Source organism: Podarcis filfolensis (genome assembly GCF_964270895.1).
Source record: "Podarcis filfolensis genome assembly, chromosome: 10".
In the NCBI taxonomy this organism is placed as follows: Eukaryota; Metazoa; Chordata; class Lepidosauria; order Squamata; family Lacertidae; genus Podarcis; species Podarcis filfolensis.
In genome coordinates this window covers 57,165,005-57,185,106 of record NC_139612.1, presented here as the reverse complement: position 1 = coordinate 57,185,106, position 20,102 = coordinate 57,165,005, and the positions used below count along the sequence as shown (strand labels likewise).

Sequence of the window (20,102 nt, the reverse complement as noted above, 5' to 3'; positions counted from 1 at the left end):
GTACAAGAACATCTGGAAGGTCACAAGATCCCCACCCCTGGCTTCAGATCCATTTTTCTCTCTTGGCTCAACTGCCCCAAGTATCCTGGAAGCCCAGAGGTTCTTTCCAGGCAGTTTTGGAACTGTTTTCTAATTCTTTTATGAACGCCGAGGCCTGGTGCCTCCCCCCAACGGTCTCCCGTCACACTGATGTGGTCCATATTCAGGGACATGAGCACACGACAAGCAGAGTTCAAAACAGAAACTCAGCCTTGAGGAGTAACATCTAAGCCTAATTTGTTGCAAATTAAATCAATCGTAACAAAACAAAGAAAACATGGCTCCTCTCTGTCTTTCTTCCTTGGAGAGAGAGCTGCAAAAGCAAAAGCTATACAGAGCGGAAACAGCGTATCTCAATTTCCTCTCACAAGACTCCAACAATCAGTGCTGGAATGTAAACAGACATGTGACATGTAACAATCCCACACACACATCTGCAGCACAGGAGGAATGAAATTCTCAACACTGAATCACCTGAATTTGCAATTAGCTAAAGCGAGAAAGCCAGAAGCATGAGAGCTCTCTGTACTTTAGTCCACTCATAAAACACCAAAGAGCTAGACATCTAGTCCGCTCATGCATTTTTAGCATCTAAGACTGAACAGTGTCCCAGACATCTCCAGTTAAAATCTTGCCTCTGCTGTGAACTCTCAGAGAAGCCCCTATTTTCACATCCTCAGCTGCCTATCCATTAATAAGGAGATGTTAATTGCAAGGAGGCACTCATTCCACTAGAAAAACAGGGGACAAATATTGTAGACCTCACTATACAAATTCCCTGCAAGTGTTGACTGCAGATAACTGTTTTTAGTCCCCCTACATGGGATAAAACTTTCAATCAAGTATTGCTTCTACTCATTATGTCCTCTTAAAAAAGTCGGGGGGGGGGGCAAGAGGACTTACTTCTCTCGCAATTGGCGCAGCTCACACTTCAAGTCTTCATCTTCTATGTCCGACTCATTATCACTGCTCATGTAGGAAGAGTTGAAAGAGTTGCTAAGGCTCTGAACTGGAAGACTGATCTTTGACCCAGGTGGATGGAGAGAGTCTGGACTCCTTGAGCCATCATCTTGCTCCTTAGCTGCACCACTCAGGAAGGCAGCTTCCAGCTCAGACGATGGCCCATTCAGGTGCAGAGAATGCCTTCTCGCGATAAGCCCTGGTTTAGGAGTTTTGATGGGAGAAGAAACGTGCTCAGAGTTTACAGTCAGAGGGACTATTGCAGGGACCTCTCTCTCCACACAGGTCACCTCATCTTGAGTTTTAGACACAGAAAACCGGCCCACTTGGTCTGTTGCTGTCGTCGTCACCTGGAAACGCCCAACCTTGGTTGGCTGCAAATTGGCGGTGGAAGTGTGTGAAAAAACTCCATCCGCCACATCTGCAGAGGTAACAGCAATGGCTTCGGCTATCCCACTGGAGGTTGGCTTCACCAGAGTACTCTCAGGGCTGCTGCTGCTAGACAAAGATGAGGAATCTGAGCTGCTTGTGTCGAAGTGCCTGGGCTTACTTCCACTCTCTTTCTGCTCATCCACAGCTACTGACACCTAGAGACAATAGAGACATACAGTATTATAGCCAGAGCACCTTTACAGAGTGGCACTTTGCATAGTGTAAGAGGATAGGTTCCTGCCTTGAGCAGCTTTGTCTGAAATTTGACACAGGGGATGCAGAACAAAAAGGAAAAGAAAGTGGAAGCAGGGTTAAACAGAAAAATATGTGGATCTGCTTCACATGTATAGGCTTAGTTACAGATACAGTAAGGCACAGGAACTAAGGGTTGTTTGTGCCAAGGCTTTACATAAAAAGTCAGAACAATTTTAAACAGTTCTCCCTCCAAAAGGAGCCAACCACTGCATTAGATCATTTTCTGATAAAAACTGGTGCTGACACCAAATACCACAGTCACAAGATGAAAGCAGAAAATGGATAATGAGACAAGATGGGCATCTTTTGAAGAATGCTAGTAATGCTTAAAGGGCAAGAGTGTTGTTGAGATGCTGATGGGCCAGAGCAGCCGTAACAGTTGTACAATATTGTTCCAGTCTCAGCTCCCTGTCTATAAAATAAGAACCATAAAAGTCACACAGTTTCTAGGGTAGACACAATAAAATGCTGTAAAATACCTGAAAACGACCCATCTTAAGAACTGCAACTCCTGAGGTGGTAGTTGTGGAACAGCTTCCTGCATCCTGAGAATCTGAAATGGGGAAAAGTGGGAAGAGGATTTGCAATTCAATTTTTTGCCCACTGTGTTTGTGAACAAAATTCTCTGAGAAAAGTCAATCAAAAATGTGTTCCTCTAATTAGATCAAAGGAAGCTGTTACAAAACTGCTTTAACAGTTTCAGTTAAGTCTTCTTATTTTTTTCTAGTTAACCAGGGGTAGGTGGGGGCTTTGTTTTGGGAACACGCAGTATTCACCTTCTACAAAAAGGCATGTGGTACCTCATTTGAACATTTCCTTAACAAAAACTGATTATTTTCATATTGGCTTTGACAGCACATGACAGGATTCTACTCGCAGAAATTTTGCTTGTCTACCCAAGAGAAACCTAAAGGAATTACTAATATATTAACTCATTAGGCCCTATTGGAAGAGAAGAGCAAGCAATTCTTACAAGAGAAAATAACTTTAGTGTAAAACTAAAGTTGCAATGGGAAAACAATGACCTATTTCCTAAGGCTGTGCATGCCCCCCCAAAAAACCTGGGCTAATGTGGGAAACACCAGGCCCAGATCTAGCCCCAAATCAACTGGGGGAGTGGAGAGGAAAGGAGCAAACTCTGCATCTCCTCCTACCTCATCCCAGGGCAGGATTTAATTCTGCTGGGAGCTGCTCCACCAGAGCTTTTCCCACAGGGAGCACACTGGCAGAGCAGGGCCCGAAAGTCAGCGGGACTGAAGCCTCCTGTTCATGAGTGGGGAAAGAGACACAGCGCTCACTTCCCTCACCATCTGAGAGGTGCTGCAAAAGCAGAGGCTGGCAAGGAAGATGCAGTGTGTTCCACTTGAAAGGCCTCAAGGGACAGCTGGGTGGCAGCAAGGAATGGCACAGGTGGGAGAAGCCTGAACTCCCAAGACCCGGCAGCATCCATGGGATGTGCTTGGTGCTTGCTTAAAGGGTAAGATAGGCAGGAAGGGAACCTGTTGAGGCTGATGATGGGAGCAATGAGTAGTGTGGATGGAGGCAGCAGAAGCTAGACCCGGTGTAGGCACTTTCTTTATAGGGCCTTGTATGGCAACGCAAATCCCTGTTCGGTTTCAGCAGAAGGAGCTGCTGCTGTGCTGGAAGAAACCAGGTAAAATTACAACAGCAAGAGAGACTTGCAAAATGAATACTGCTTTAGATGCTTACCAGAGAATTCAATCCTTCAGGGGTCAGCTTCCCCAGCACATTCCCTGTGGGGAGTTTGCTGGAGAAACAGACTGCCTGCCTCTCCTGCATCCCAACCAATGCCCCACTCCCTAACAGCCCCAGACTGTTCCAGGCAGCCCAACCTGGCTCAGTCTGGCGCTGCCTCTACCCAACTTGGGATTCCCCTCCTCCCTAACTGGCCCAATTCAGTTCAGGCTTCAGCCAAATCTGGTGCACAGCCTGAATATTTACAATGCCTGAGTGACCACATTACAATCAAATCATTGTTAAAGAGCAAAAGGGAATGTGCTACCCATAAAAGCTACTGGGAAAAGAATGAACCTTACAGATCATTTTAGTCACTGCTTAAGAGCAATCGTACTTTCACCCCGTGTCAAACTATCCACATAATCACTTAGGTGTTTTTTAATTATTATTCATTTATGTTGAGGTAGAGTTCCAAAAGCCAATACTTTTGAGATTATAATCCTTTTGCACAGGATTCATGAACAAACCTCTAGTATAACAAACAGCAGGCAGCAAGTGTTCTTGTTCAGACATTGTTCATTCCAAAAGGTTCTTACCAGTATTTGTAGGCTGTTCTGGTGCAGATGCCATTCCAGTAACCATTGCAGAAGCCACCGATGGCAGAGGCTATGAAAAAGACAAACAAAATAAAGTTCACCAGAATATTCTAATTTCCTTTTCTTTTTAAAAAAATTCAGGGCACTAATTTGCCCGTAGTTATTCACGGGATCACATCAATTCTCTTAAGCTTCAGATACCAAAGCAAAGCACTGACGAGTATCCACTGTAGCAAGTCAAGGCCTCTCCTTAAGCAGCCTTCCCAAATCCAGTATTAGCATATGCAAGGCCATCCTGTTTCAAATAATTCTGTACACACCACAGCATCTTCAAGTTGGGGAGGGGAAACCCTGAAAAAACAGCTTTGCTGTTGCTAATACAGTCAAACCTTGGTTCTTGAACACCTTAGCACTCGTACGTTTTGGCTCCCAAACACCGAAAACCCAGAAGTAAGTGTTCTGGTTTTCAAATGTTTTTCAGAAGCTGAACATTTGACACAGCTTCCACTTGAGTGCAGGAAGCTCCTGGAGCCAATTGGAAGCTGCGCCTTGGTTTTCGAACAGTTTCGGGAGTCAAACGGACCCCCTGAATGGATTAAGTTCGAGAACCAAGGTTCCACTGTACAGGCCTTATATTTCATATAACACAATTAGTTTTCCATACAACTCCATTGCCTATTTTCACAGTTGGAGGAAATGCTAGTTCTCACTGAGATGGTAAGGTTGTGTCTGGGCTGCAGGTGGAGGTTCACATGACTGAATACTATTCCACATGCAAAAAACTTCAACACAGAAAACTAGACGTCAGGGAGAAAAGTTGTGGCACCAGATCCAAAAAGAAAACCCACCAATAACCTTCCTGTTTAACTTATTGAGCTCATACAACCTCTCTTAGAAAACATTCATTACTTTTGAAGCTCAGAAATACCGTATTTTTTGCACCATAGGACGCACCGGACAATAGGACGCACCTTGTTTTAGAGGGGGGAGAACAAGGGGGAAAAAATTCTTCCGCTCTCTGCCCAGCGCCCCTTCAGCGAAGTGGCAGGAGGCGCTGCGCAGAGAGTGGGAGAATTTTCCCCCTCTTGTTTTCCCGCTCTAAAACAAGGTGCCGTTTAAGGTGCGTTCAGGCGGCTACCTTGGAAGGTTCCTTTCGACCTGCTCTTTGGGGCTGGCGGGGGGAAGCCCACCACCAGCCCCAAAGAACAGGTCAGGGAGCAGCGGAAAGGTGCAGTGGAGAGGCTGCTGCCATAGTCACGCCTCACTTCTCCAGCTGGGAGAGGGTCGCAGGGCTATGGCTTCTTTATAGAGCTATAGAGGCTCTTGCCATAGCCGCGCATCACCTCTCCAGCCGGGAGAGAGTAAGCCGGGCTTCTTTAGCCCCACGCGCGCTCTCCCGGCTGGAGAGGTGGCACGCTGCTATAGAGGCTCCTGCCATAGCCGCGCGTCACCTCTCCAGCTGGGAGAGGGTCGCGGGTGGCTGCTTTAGCCCCGCGCATGCTCTCCTGGCTGGAGAGGTGACGCGCGGCTATGGAGGCTCCTGCCATAGCCGTGTGTCACCTCTCCAGCCGGGAGAGGGTCGCGGGGCTATGGCGTCTTCGCTCCATAGGACGCACACACATTTCCCCTTCATTTTTGAAGGGGGAAAAGTGCGTCCTATAGAGCGAAAAATACGGTATAGTTATATATCTAAAGAGTAGAGAATGGTGTATGTAATTATGAGGAACATAGCATGATGTGGGGCTTGCACATACACGGAGGAATACATAGACCTCTACATGTATAAATGGAGTCTAAAATAAGGTATGTGGTGCCTTTTTATACTGAAGGGGTAGTAAACATGATTGCTTTGAGTAAAATCTGGAGGGCAACTCTCACCAGACCCAGCCAGCATGGCCAACAGCCGGGGTTGATGCAAGTTGTAGCCAACAATATCTGGAGGGTAACACATTGACCACTCCTGCTTTTCCATTTAAAAAAAGAACACAAGAATCAGGTTCAACCACAATTAAAATACTACAAAACCAACAGTATGGAAACAGGCAATAAACCAATGACACCTTTGTTCTAAGCCAATAATCTATTTTGTCCCTGGTGCCTCCACTCATCATAGCTGCAAGAGACGACTGCCTCTCCCAATCTCTAAGCAAAGAATCCTGCTTCCCTCGTTAGCAACATATATACTTGTACTCCAGAGCTTGTGGTGGGCCAAATGAAACCAACTGCTTCCTGCTCACCCCTCCAGCTCCTGGAAATGACTCTTGCAAGTTGTAAGCCCTTGGTAAACATGTCCCTTCTGCCCTAGGCTTCCATCACACAGAAGCAGACGCAGATGGGCATGTTGAACTTTTCGGTCACTAGTTCAGCAAAACTTACACCGGCAGGAGCTGATGTTGGAACATTTTCTGGACTCAAGGCTCTTCTCAGCTGGGCATCCAAGTCCTCCAGAGGTTGCTGGGACTGCAGGAAGTAGGAACAGTTAGCTGTTGCCCCTTTAAACCTTGCTATACGTGTAACATCTAAACTATTTTGAATTCTACAACAGAATTCTGAAGTGACATCAGAAATTCAATGATTAAGCAGAAGACCACAATATTATCATCTTTTAATCATAGAACATTCATGATGTGACTTTACCTCACCATAATGTCATTTACGACAACATACAATGCAGCAGTCAAGCTTCTCGGAAGCTAATCAATTTCATGTTTTTAAAGAAACCTAGTGAAGAGTCCAGAACTCATGTGTTTGTGTATTCCACAGCCCACAGCCCTCAGTCACTTAAGACACAGACACAAAGCCTCCTTCAGAATAATCCTGTGTGGGCACCTTGGAAACTATTTTATTGGGATAAATGTTTATAGCCAACAGCCTACTTTAGGTGTATAAAGTGAACTGAGAATGGACTGCTGCTTACATGATATATATACCCAGAGCTGAGGTGCACTAAACTTTCAGAGAACAGTTATTTCCAGTTTTCAACAGCTATATGGCAAGAAATAAGAGGAGAGATAAATGGGCACATTGTATGGTATTCAATTATGCTTTATTCAGAGTAGAACATTGAAATTAATGGACCTAAATTAGTCATGTTCATTAATTTCAATTGGTCTACTCTGAGTATAGCTTAGTTGAATTCCACCCTTAATACAAGCATCCTTGAGCCAGTCAGGTGACTGTTGAGATGTCAGATTCCCATAATACTCTGGGCTACATTTTTCTACCCATCCAACATTTAACACACTGTCATTTACAAAGTTTCCAAAAGAATCACTCCTTACTGCTCAGAAGATGTCTGTTGAAAGCAAATAAGCTACATGATGTTATTATATGACCAATGCAAAAGTCAACTACAGTCAAATCTGTTCAATCCATGTCTTGGCACCTCAATATAAACCTCCATATAAACCAGTCCTTAGCCTTCATAGGCAAACACAGTTGTTTTATCTACCCAATAATCTAGGAATCAAAGGAACCAGCTCATGTGCATTCATTAAATTTCATCCTTTACATTTCATCCTCTGTTTCAGACCTTGGAGAACATCTCCATGGATTCATTTTGTTTCCCCAAAGTACTAAAATGTAAGAATCTGGCTCTAATCATACATGACTCTGTATTGATGACTCCATACCTCAATCAACTTATGACGGAAGTAGAATATCTGCTATTAGGCATGCAAAGCCACACAATATCAGACTAATATTTTTGAGATGTTTCTTTCCATCATGTTTGTAGGACAAAGCCTAGAAATTGCTCTCCAGATAGGTATGGAACCCATTACAGGCCATTGTGGAAGCAAGACATTACACTTACCCAAAGTGTGCCTCATCTTACGTTTCCTACATCTTAAGCATGGTTAAAGGTAAAGAGACCCCTGACCATTAGGTCCAGTCGTGACCGACTCTGGGGTTGCGGCGCTCATATCACTTTAATTGGCCAAGGGAGCCGGCGTACAGCTTCCGGGTCATGTGGCCAGCATGACTAAGCTGCTTCTGGCGAACCAGAGCAGCGCACGGAAACACTGTTTACCTTCCCGCTGGAGCGGTACCTATTTATCTACTTGCACTTTGACGTGCTTTCGAACTGCTAGGTTGGCAGGAGCAGGGACCAAGCAACAGGAGATCACCCTGTCACTGGGATTCGAACCGCCGACCTTCTGATCAGCAAGTCCTAGGCTCTGTGGTTTAACCCACAGCGCCACCCGTAAGCATGGTTAGCATTGTGTTATAAAGGAATAGTATGAAAACAGAAAGAGAGGCCTAAGTATAAAAATATACCTTTAATTGCTATAATTTATTCAGGAGTTTGTTTACATATCCAGCCATGAAAATATCATAGCAGCATTGACTGATGAGGTGGCTAAGGTTAGTTTAGAACAGGCATCCTCAAACTCGGCCCTCCAGCTGTTTTGGGTCTACAATGCTGACCCCAAGAAAGTACAAGTAGCTTTAAACTAGTGCTCATGAAGTTCAGCAGCTTTTATTTCTTTGTGGGGCTTGCACACTGGGGCACAGCAATCTTCAAAGGAAAAAAGGAGTATCAAATGAAGAAACCATTTCAATTTTTATAAAAGAAAAGGTTACTCGGTGTAAAAAAAAAGTGTAGAAAGAAATACCATGCAATAGAGTTTAATTTAAACATGCTCTTTGAAAAGGGAAAAAGAGAGAAGCAGATATAGCACCTGAGTTAGTGTAGGTCCTGGAAAGGGTGGCAGCTGCTCACTGGCTGGAGTGCCAGCTGGAAGTTCAGAACCTACCAGTGGCCCCTATGAATAGATGGTAAAATTCAAGTTCAGTCACAGAAGAAAAAGATTGTAACATCATATAGAAAAAAGAAAATTCGCTGTAGAAGCTTTAATACTTAAGGAGTACTATTAATAAAATAGAAACAAATTTTGAGACAATGTGCTTTGACTCAACCACCACAAGTAGCATGTTATCCCTGAAGATGGGGATACGCTAAAACATGGTCCAGCACTTGGACGCTTTGCCACCTTTTTCTGACTTCCCATTTCTATAGTGTTGCCCCTTCTCTGCACTTGTCTCTCACTAACACCTGGTACAGATTTCCTACCCTCCTACCTGCTACTGGATTGATAGTGGGATCTGGGTTATTTGACTGTAAACATAAAGTGCAGCGAAAGCTATTAGAGGGAACACAACCAACCCCCGTATTTAAGGGCAGTTTAAACAAGGCAATACACAGCCAAGTTTTCACAGAATCATAGAGCTATTAAACTGAATGAACGTGACTAAGGGTGCAACTAATTTCAACAGGTCTACTCTGAGTAAAACTTAGCTGAATACCACCCAGACCAGGTAAAGGCTCTCAAAGGTCAATGCCAGAGTTGCCTTTATACTCATTTCATACATGGACCATTTTTCTACTCATGTTACCTTCCTATATGAAAACTACTCTACACAGAAGTTTGTAAACTCGTGTGGCAGTTGTTTTGTTTTGTTTTGTAACACGTAATACTGTACCTAGTTTTCCAGCAGACTAATTGCGGTCCCTGCGTAAAATAATGTCGTATGTGATATAGCCCCAAGTGGAGGAAAATACTTTTAGCAGTCTTCTCCAAACAATTCTTAAGATAACACTGTTATCTCAGATACTGATTCATGAGACATAGTTAGGCACAGCAATCCACAGTGCCTAGTATTACAATCTTATGGCATTCATGCTTAGAAACCTATTACCATTCTACAACAAAGCATCTGTTGTAGCCATTTTGATAGAAACTACTGAATGTGTATTATTGTTTACACACCATGCTATACTGAGAGGAAAAAACCTCTCTTCCCATGCAAGTAGTTTGCAATATGGCATGTCTCAAGCCATCCTTTGATGCACAAGTACATTCAGAAGGTCTGGCTAGCTAAAGTAAGTATTTGTGGATTACGGTTACTGTAATTATTTGCAAGGCTGATCAACCAAAAGTGTAAAAAGGAGCTAAAAATGGACTGATGGTGCATGTTTGGGTTTAGTTGAATTCATGTAAACTAGCAGTCTACTGGGTGTTTTATTAAAAGAAGGTTGAACATGCAAAATGCAAGAAAAAACTCAGCTAAGTTACCAAAAAGTTGTTAGATAAAAGGCAGTAGAATGAAGCACATCAGTCTCATAGCAAAGTTAGACAGAACATTCCAGCGACTTCCGTATGTAATAATAGAAATGAAAGTTTAAAAGGTAAGATGCGGGATCTCTGAACACTCTCTCAACTCCCTCTTAAAAACACATAGCTGTACAAATTTCAGCCTGGAATAATCACTGTGTACAGTACTTTTTGGCAACATGAATGAACTGAAAGTCAGTGCTATCTACTTTGACACTGGACAGTTTTAGGAAACAATTGACTCTACACAATCTGATACAAATTTCTGTGAACACCACAAATCTTTTCCAACTGTAGTTTCCCCTGTAGAATTTATATCGATGACACAACCCATGTTTATCATAGGACTACAGTTAATATGGCAAGTGTGCCATCAGACTACAAAACCTACTACATACTTTGGCACTTAACATCTTCTCTATTTACTGAATGTACATGTCACAAAACAGGTCTCATATGCCCACCCAAAAACAGCTAACAATGTGTGTACATGCATGCTCCACATGCATGTTTCTTGTTACATCTTAATAAATTGATGCTCAGCTGCAAACTGCAACAATTGTCTCAATGTTGGTCAGACATATGCCTTGCATTTGAAGAAGTTGCCATGGCTATTGGCCACCCAGAATGTGAATTGAAATGAAAACAGCCCATGGTGCTAGTGATACATTATTTCTTCCCTGTTTTGTACACAATGAGGTCATGGCAAGCACCAATACTTAAGAGGTATGCAAACAAATGTGGGGAAGAACAGCTGAATTAAAGCACTAAATGCATAGAACTGACCATGGAAGGAGTAACTAAATGTTCCAGGTCAGTCTTAGAAGGCTCCTAAGCTTAGGATATTTTAAAAAGCATTCATAAAACCACTGGATTCCTTACCGGTGCCCTGCTAAGAGGTGGCTTTGAAGGAGGTGTCCCTGATTTGGCTGTTGCTGATGCCGTACTGCATGTTGTAGTAGTAACACAAGTGACTGGAGTGCCTGCTTGCCCAGGTGTGGCTACTGGAGTCGCAATAGGTAAGCCTGTTGGACCAAGAATCAAACTGGCTGGTGGTATACTGGTACTTGCAACAGGTGCTGCAGGTTTTGTGGGCGCAACAGCAGTGGTTGGCAAGCCAGGCATAACTGTAGTCTCCACCACCAGTGATGTCTCCAGGGATACCGATGGGTGAGCTGCTCCAACACCGCCATGCTCACTGAAAAGGGACCGGAGTTTTTCTTCCAAAGTCTTTATGTCATCTATGCCGGGTGCTTTGGGTTGACTGTCAACATCCCCTTCCAGGCAGTGAGTATGAGGTTGATTGGCTAATGGAGCTGGTTGAGGCTGAGTATGTATTAAAGTCTGCTGGACTGCAGGGACATTCGTTACTGGTTGTGCCAATGGCAGAATGCCAGGTAATACTGGGGTAGAGACAGCACCTGCTGCCGCACCTAAGCTAGATGAGGTAACTGTGGGTGGGATGGGTAGTGGCTGTGAGATGGAGCTAGTTATGCTTGATGCTACTGCAGAAGGTATAGGTACAGAAACAGGCGCGGGCAGTCCACCTCCGCTGACTTGCTGTGGTTTTTCCGGTGACTGTTCGGCTTTTGACCTTGGCTGCAGCACACTAACTACCACCATTTCAGCTAGGCTGGGTACAGAGCCGCTGGTGTTCAACTGAGAAGACTGCGAAACCACGCTCTGTGCCGAAGACACAGGGACCGATGTTTGAGAATCGGCCGTGGCAGCACTGCCAGCACCAACCTGCTGAGATGTCGCAGTTGGTGCCACAACTCCTGATATTGTAATGCTAGGCTTTGTTGTTCCGGCTTGTGGCAATGTTAAAGAAGCAGGGGTGCTAACACTAGGAACAATTTCCCCAACAGCAGAAGCCACCTGGGATGCAGTTATGGACAAAGAAGAAGGTGCACTGACACTGGAAGGCACTCCGCTAATTGACTGTGACTGCAACCCTGGTGGTGGAGAGCTGGAGCCTGGCAATTCTTCACCCGACGGAAGCCCTGCTGTCACTTTTTCTGTTGACTGAGTTGCTGGTAAAGAAACACCGGTGGTGGAAGGAACCGAGGCAGAAGGAGCAGGCACTGATGTTGGTGGCAGCCCCCCATTCATGCTTGAACTTAGGCATGGAAAAGGTGGCACAGCCTGGTTAAAAACTGGGGGAGCTGTGCTTGGTCCTTCCGTCGTTTGAGCGTGCTTGAGCTCGGAGAAAGCTTGTTGCAGACTGAGTGAAGATGCAGAGTGAGAGAGATTCATTCCAGGGCCATGAGATGGAGAAGCAGCAACTGCAAGGAAGAGAGGCAAAGTCAGCTTCTCTGCAGAAACTTACTGGGTGGTAGTTAACGAAGTTTTACTCAGAGTAGCCCCACTGAAATCAATGGGCCTAACTTGGATTTCTGAAAGATATCAAAGGCCATAAGTACTTTCTATAGCAACATATTTTTGCACTGACTGCGTCTTCATTTCCTACCTAAAGGAAACTTGGGGGAAGGAGGGACACAGTGGCACAATTAGTTATTTTTCTGATTCCCCTGCTCCCACAGGTTTCAGCAATGGTAAACTACCACAAATTTAAGTCACTGAGGCTTATAAAGTACTGGAAACATGCATATATATGCAAGATAGCTTATGGATGCAAGAGGCAGCTAGGTACCCCTTTATGACTAGGAATCCTAATTTTCTATTTCCAACAGTATAACTTTCACAGTACTGCACACTCAAATAGATGGCAACAGTTTATGCCATGCTAATAAAGAAAGAAGGTAGTTTTACTTTCATTTTACCTATATATTTTTACCACAAAGATGGGGAAACTGCAGCCCTTCAGGTGCAGCTGATCTACAACTCCCATCATCCTTGGCTCTGTTAGCTGGGGCTGATGGGAGCTGGTATCTAACAACATCTGGAAGGTCAATGGTTCCCCATCTTTGATTTACAATATTTGCAAGCCACCCTACAATAAAGTTCTTAATGCAGCTCACAATAAACAATAAAACCATTCAAAATTCCAACATAAAAAATACAAAAGAGTCAGATGAAATAAAAACATGTTAAAGCTACAGCAAATGAAACCACCTGGATGTTTTGATTTTTTAAAAAATGCATTTGCCTGGGGCTGACACCAGGCAAGGACATTCTCTCCCCCATAACCGCCAGCTGCAGTTCATTTGGCTGGAGACACTGAGAATGGCCTCTGAAGAAGAACCCAACACACAGGTAGGTACACATGGAGAGAGACATGCCTTTAGAAACAATAAATTCATTATTGATACAAGCCCTGTAAAACTGTTTCCTTGAAATCCACACATTCTGTTAGTGGTAAGAGCAGGCTGTGTTGGGAATGGTGATTAACTCACCTATATCAAGCAGCTCACTTTCTGATGGGATAGAAGTGAAAAATCTCTGTTCTCGTAACCTACTTTCGGGTACAGGGCTGACAATAAACCGTCTTCCAGCAGAATGGACAACCTGAGTCAATGAGTTAGGAGGAACACCTAAAGTAACAGAGAAAAATGTAGGATTACAGTTGTGCAAGTTCCTACTGAGCTATGTACAATCTACCACACGGTCCTGAATCATGCCATGACTGTCTTATACTACACCTAGAATACAAACCAGCAATAGAAGATTGTTAAGAGAATTCAATAGCCCTTACCTATTCTTTGTGGCATAGAAGACACAGGATCTGGCTGTTTAAAGTCTCCATCCAATTTCTGCAACAAATGAAATGATTATTTTTCTGCATAATCCCAGCATTCGACCACTAAATACACTGATGGCCATGTCTGGGTGAAATGGTAAATTCTGGTTTAGTTCTAGGTAAACCTCCTCTGGGGCTTGTGAACTCCCTTCCACTTACATGGCCAAGGAGGAGTCGTTTCATGGCTTTCATAATTTCTTTATCATTAAGACTTTAGCTCAAGTTGATAGATAACTTTTGCCAAGACTGCTTGTTGGAAGAAAGAGCAGTAGAAAGACGCATAGACCTTGTGGCAGAAGGCATGAGTGCAGGCAGTAAGATAAACCCTTACCTGGTTATGCATACTGTCCATGCTCTGGTCACCTTCTGGTTCCCCACTTGCATCCTCGCTGAGCATTTCATCTGCCTTTTCTATGATGTCACGCACCTGCTCTACAAATGAATCTCTCTCCATTGCCAAGATGAACTCATTTTGCACCTGCATGAAATTTGGAATTGTGGTAAGTACAGACATGTCACCTTCCACTCATCTGAGCAAGCAACAGCAGCAGTTCAGGCGGACGCACCAAACGGAAAACTATGCAGCACTATGGCAGTTACAGATGCTGCCCTTTCTCTCCTATCCTAAAAAGGAAAACTAGCCTTCCAGTCTACAAGTACTGTACTAGTTTGAACACTTTTTGTAAATCACTTTGAGGCATTTCTCTCTCTCTCTCTTTACAATTAAGCGATGTAAAAATTTTATGAAATAAAAAAATAAACTGGTGAGATAGTGAACTCAACTATGCCCAGCTTTGGTCACAGAGACACTCTCCAAATCTGCTGCTTTCTGTCTTCTGCAAACGTGACTGCATCTCTTGCAGTGATAACAAGAGGGAGGGATAACCAATCTAAACAGAGGATGAACAGCTATATTCTCAGTAATCATGGAGTTTACTGGGGGCCTTCCATTATGTTACTTGACAGACTAAATACTTTGTATATAATTTCCCAAACATTACAGCAGTTATGGAAACAAATATTAGAGGTCTGATTTCCCCCCAAAATAAAAATATGCATTCTGCTTTTGGGCTAGCCAGTTGCTGCTTCCGGATCATGGCCCTTGAGTGCAGAATAGTTGGACAATTGTTTGCTTGAAGAAATGATAGTTCTGAGAAAGAAGTTGATTCATGTCTTCAACTGTTTGATTTAAGCAAGTACTAGCCTACACACAGCAACTTCAGACATTCGTTAACCAGCAAACTGTGGCAAACTCAGCAGACAAATTACAAGAACTGTGCTAAAAACAAGCGCTTGGAGAAAGCAAATTCAGTAGTAATTAAATATTAGGTACTGAAGCTAATATTTGAACACAGAATTAAGCTTCCATCTGAACTGCTTACCATGATAGAGGCTATTTCCTCTGGATTGTCACCGTCCAAGTCAAATTTGAAAGTAACCATTTTTCTATTGTGCGTTTCTAACTGGCATTCCACAACACGGTCTCCTTTATTTGAAACCTGGAACAGACAATTCTGTTATTCAAGATGAGAAGTAAACACAATGGAAGAGAATGATAGCTGTAGATGGGCTGGGAGCAATATAGAGAGGCAGGAAAATACACAGATGAAATTATCAAGAACCACCAGGGATTTTCCCCACAGCCATAAATGGACTGAACAAGGCATTCAGGGGCATGGGGGGTTGAATTCAGTCTTCTCCCATAAAAGTGAAATTCCATATATTACAAGGAGACAGAGTTGTCTGGTTCACACATAACATGAAGCCATGGTTTATTAAACACGGGCGAGTAGTATACTTATGGTACATTTAGTGCCAGCAAACCAGGATCTGAAACCATGATTTGTTACTGACTTGCAAACCTTGGTTTCTTTTAAATATGGCTTTGTGTTATGTGTGAACTAACCACCTTCCTTGACCATGATTTGTCTGGCCTCTCCACCCCAGAAGATCACCAAGCTAGAAAGGTATGAGAGCAGCTGGAAGGAGGTGAACTTGGGGAAAACAAGCAACAGTTTGATTGTCTATGTGACAGCTCATAGTTTGTTAAATGAACCATGGCTTAGCGCTGTGTGAATAAAGCCATTCTCTTCCCCCCCGTCCCCCCTCACACACACACATACATACACAATCTTAAAATATGGTGGAAGCTTGATGGGGACACGATAGTTGCACAACTCAATATATGCCATCTTAAGCAAAACAAACAAACAAACACAGAGAAACACAATAGTATAACCCAATGTAAGAATGTAGGACAGAAAAAGCAGCACAGGAGAACAATTTGTCAAGAGGTTAGAACAGTGACTGAATTCAGATATAATGAGAAACCTTGGTTTGTTGTTATGAAGAGGGGCAGAGACAAGCCCTTGGCTCATACACTCCCTCCTCCCCTTCCTCTGCATGCAAAGTGAGATATGAAGCTTTAGATTCTACTCAATAGCAAACCAAAGCTTACCTACAAACCTGGATCAAACTATACTTTATAATGCTGGTTTGAGCAAATCATAGTTTGCTGTTAACTAATAAGCAACATTTCTAATCTCCTCCCCTTGCATGCAGGACAGTGGGAGGGGAGAGCACTTAAGGCCAAGATTTTTGCGTACTCTAATAAACAGAGTTTTTTAGAGTCTAATAAACTATGCACTAAAACAGAGGTTTTAAAACACAGTGGACTGATTCAGATGTAACACTAAACCATAATTCAGCACTATACAGTGCAGTATCACCAAAAGAAACTCACATTAAGAATTCTCAGTTTGGGACGTGTAGTCTTCTCATGCCGAGAGCGGCTGCGCACTGACTTCCGATAATGCCGTTTCGTAGTCCTCCCTTCATGTCTACCACTAGATGCTGGAACACTTTCATTGCAGTCACTTAAGCCTGAAGCAACATCTGAATGTGCACTACAGAAAAACAAGTAGGAAAAAAATCAGCCATTTTTTACCTGTAATTCCCCCCCCCCCACTTCCTTTCCATGCTGAGTATCACTCTCAGCAAATCAAGGAATGTAAGTAAAATGCTCTTTAGAAAATCCTACCACTACATGCTGATAAAGATGATTAAATCTGCACTAGTGAAATGAGGCTCAAATGTGTTTTTTAATTAGTCATTAAATGCCTCTCTTGTATATTTCATCAGGAGTTTCCAAACTGTGGCTTGTGGACCACTAGTAGTCTGTGGCCTTCATTCAGGTGACCCACAGCATGTTTGTGGATTTGTGGTTGAACGGGGAAACAGTACTTTTCATTGCCTTAAACATTCATAATGTATTGATTATTACTTGTATGTTCATTGCTTCTTTTATTTCTTATATTATACTTTATATTACAGTTTTAATTCCACAGACTTCAAATTGTAATACATGCAACCCCCCCCCTTTACACACATTCAATATATGTGCAACTGCGCACATGTGCATCGAGCCAAACCCGCAAGGGATGTGTGCAGTAACTCAGAACATAACCCTGCAAAAATGGAGGGTTGCCTTACAATAACATAAAGTGGGTGCTCGGGTTGCGAACGTGATCTGTGTGGGAGGCACGTCTGCAACCCACAGCACCGCGTCTGCGCATGCGCGGTTGTGATTTGGAGCTTCTGCGCATGTGTAAAGCACGATTTAGCGCTTCTGCGCATGCACAAGCGCCGAAACCCGAAAGTAGCCCATTCCAGTACTACCGGGTTTCGGCGCATCCGTAACCCGAAAATGCGCAACCTGAAGCGTCTGTAACCCAAGATATGACTGTACAATATATAAGAAGTACAAGAAGCAATTAAATGCAATTTAAAAAAAAATACAGCATCTACCGCAGCACATTACAATTTCTATAACAAGCATAAAAATAATTAAGTAGTTCACCAAGACCCTCACCAATTTTCTGTAGGGGGGAAAGTTTGGGAATCACTATGCTACATGCTTTAAAAGTCGCCTTTTGAGTCACTCACAGGAAAGACACAGGCCATTTTTAATAGGGTGCTGCAACGGGTAAGGTATAGTTAAGTTAGGACATTATGAGCCTGGTACAACTAGTGTCTGAGCAGCCTTGCTGTAATTCAGGAAAGGAGTAATCAGCTACAATTAGAGATGGGTAACCTGTGACCCTCCAGAGGTCTCATCAGCCTCAGCCAGCATGGCTGATTGTCAGGGATGATGGAACTGGAGTCAAACAAGTTCCATGCCCCAGCTTAGATGTCAAGGGCAGATGTTAAGAGTTCACATGCAAAGAGTCCGCCCAAATCAGAAACAGATTAACAGAAGCACCATGTCTGTAATGATGACTATCCAAGTTGAAATGCAATAATTTACTATTTACCTATCTATTGAGGAAACCAATGGGGTTGATTGCGAAGGCTGCTGCTGCTGCACTGGTGGTTGAGTCTCTGCAGGTGCTGTCTGAGTAACTCCAGAAGTACTCTGCAAAAGATAAAGCATTCCCTTCATGCATCTTGTTAAAGAGCTCTTTTTCCAGCCCCATCACAGTCTATCCATCTAGGTAACTAGAAGCTGAAAAGCACACTGTTCTCTCTAGAACATCTTAAAGCATCTAAACATTTCAAATTTTTAACCCCAATTGAGGTTTTCGTGCAAATTTGAAACAAGTTGCCTGGTGAAAGTCAACCATTTTATTTACTACATGATGGTGGCACTACAGCTTGCCATGCAACCAGAAATCTTACTAGCAGAATGTGCAACAGAGAAGCCAATGCAGAGTGCAAAGTCCATTCAAATCTCCCCCAGCTACAGCAAGGCTGCAGGGAACACGATTGAGGAGAGATTTTTTTCCAGTGACTGTTGAGTATAGCATGTCTTCAATACGATTGGCATTACTAGCCAGAAGAGAAGTGCTAGCAAGTGTTTTGCATCTTGGGAGGCCCACTCACTTCCCAACAGCATAGCCAGGGGCAACAAGGTCTCCACATTGGCATCACATTCTGCTGTAAGAGAAATTCATTTTGACGATTAGCATATGATTCTTCAGCTTGCTACCCCAAATGGAAGTGAATTCAAAATTCATGCCCTGAAACTCAGTTTTTAGAATGCACACACACAGCAACATGCATAGTCCATTTACCTCTAATGCTGTCTGCTGGGAAGCTGAAGATGAGACCTGCTGTGCTAAACAGGAAGCAGGCTGTGGCACTTGAACCTGTCCGCCTAGACTGCCCAAAGAAACTAAAACATTCTGCTCCACATAAGGCTGTACCATTGCAGCAAGATAGCCTGGCTGAGCCAGTACATCTGTGGGTAAGGGAGGGGATAGTACTGCAGAAGGGAGGCAAGCAGAGGCCACAGAAGAAGCAATGTTTGAGTCTCCAGTATATTGTGCTGGTAGCCGAGGTGGGAAGCCCTGCGATAAATGAGGAAGCCAAGTTATTGTAATTTAGGGGATTTCAGGGGAAAACAGTATGAAACAGATAGGAAGGGAGGGAAAGCAAGGCAAGCTGCATAGGATTTTTAACTCCCTCCTGCCATGAACTCCTTAGATTTGTTGCACAACTTCCAGGGTAACTTATTTTAAAAAGGAACAAAGCCTACTGCCTTGGGGGTTAATGTTAAATCCCAAGCCATCATGCACTCTGGAACAGCAGTGCACCACACAACTAAAGGGACCTTAAAGCAACCTGTGCACTAAAAAGGTCCTCTCCGTCCTGTTAACTAGAAATGCTCCATCAAGTTACCAGGTCTGCAAAGAAGCTGTCAGATGACTGGGCCCCAGTCAAGTCAGAGCAACAGGGCTCCATCTCTTTTAATGCCTGCTTGCCAGTCTCTTTCCAGAGACAAAAAGAGAGGTTTCACTTATTATTTATTTTTGTTGTGCTGTCTACTGAAGACAAGTTCAACATGTTTCCCTAAAATTGGAGCATGGGAAATCTGTTTGCTTGCCATGTGTATATCATGGTGCTTCCGCATTTTTCACAATTTAAGTCTTGTTAAGCTTTTTATGCTGTGCTCCAGCTGACAGTCAAAACTGCCTGGCCAGCACTCCAGCAAATTATCACTGCAGCCTGGCAATTTCATAGCTTGAATCTATTAACTGAGATGAAACACCTGATTTGCTAGATGTCCTCATCACACCCAAACGTAAGGTAGTAGTGGAATGGAGAACCTGTAGCTTCCAAATGTTGCTTGATTGCAACTCCCATACCTCATTGGCCCTGCTGGCTGGGGCTGATGTAGTCCAACAACTTCAGGAGAGCTACAGGCTCCCCACCCTGCACTGGTATTTGAGTGGGGAAACTGTGGCCCTTCAGTGATCTGACAGTCATTTACATGTCAGTCGACATTACTCTTCCAGCTCAGTTGGT

The 20,102-nt window shown here is 43.5% G+C and overlaps 1 protein-coding gene across 20 annotated transcripts in view; it reads right to left on the bottom strand.

The window, feature by feature from the left end:
* The window catches only part of WNK1 (WNK lysine deficient protein kinase 1), a 107,001-nt gene that overhangs the window by 13,117 nt on the left and 73,782 nt on the right, over window positions 1–20,102 (bottom strand). For 10 of the 20 annotated variants that reach the window (XM_083572190.1, XM_083572179.1, XM_083572192.1 and 7 more), the window contains 13 exons: window positions 18,869–19,144; window positions 18,110–18,210; window positions 16,540–16,702; window positions 15,179–15,295; window positions 14,128–14,274; window positions 13,752–13,809; window positions 13,453–13,590; window positions 10,979–12,381; window positions 8,663–8,746; window positions 6,357–6,440; window positions 3,981–4,050; window positions 2,166–2,239; window positions 943–1,586 (listed from right to left, as the gene is read on the bottom strand). In XM_083572190.1, coding sequence (XP_083428316.1) covers window positions 943–1,586; window positions 2,166–2,239; window positions 3,981–4,050; window positions 6,357–6,440; window positions 8,663–8,746; window positions 10,979–12,381; window positions 13,453–13,590; window positions 13,752–13,809; window positions 14,128–14,274; window positions 15,179–15,295; window positions 16,540–16,702; window positions 18,110–18,210; window positions 18,869–19,144 — 3,359 coding nt within the window. The remainder of the gene's footprint in view (window positions 1–942; window positions 1,587–2,165; window positions 2,240–3,980; window positions 4,051–6,356; window positions 6,441–8,662; window positions 8,747–10,978; window positions 12,382–13,452; window positions 13,591–13,751; window positions 13,810–14,127; window positions 14,275–15,178; window positions 15,296–16,539; window positions 16,703–18,109; window positions 18,211–18,868; window positions 19,145–20,102) is intronic. The other 10 variants (XM_083572197.1, XM_083572181.1, XM_083572182.1 and 7 more) reach the window with 3 other exon arrangements.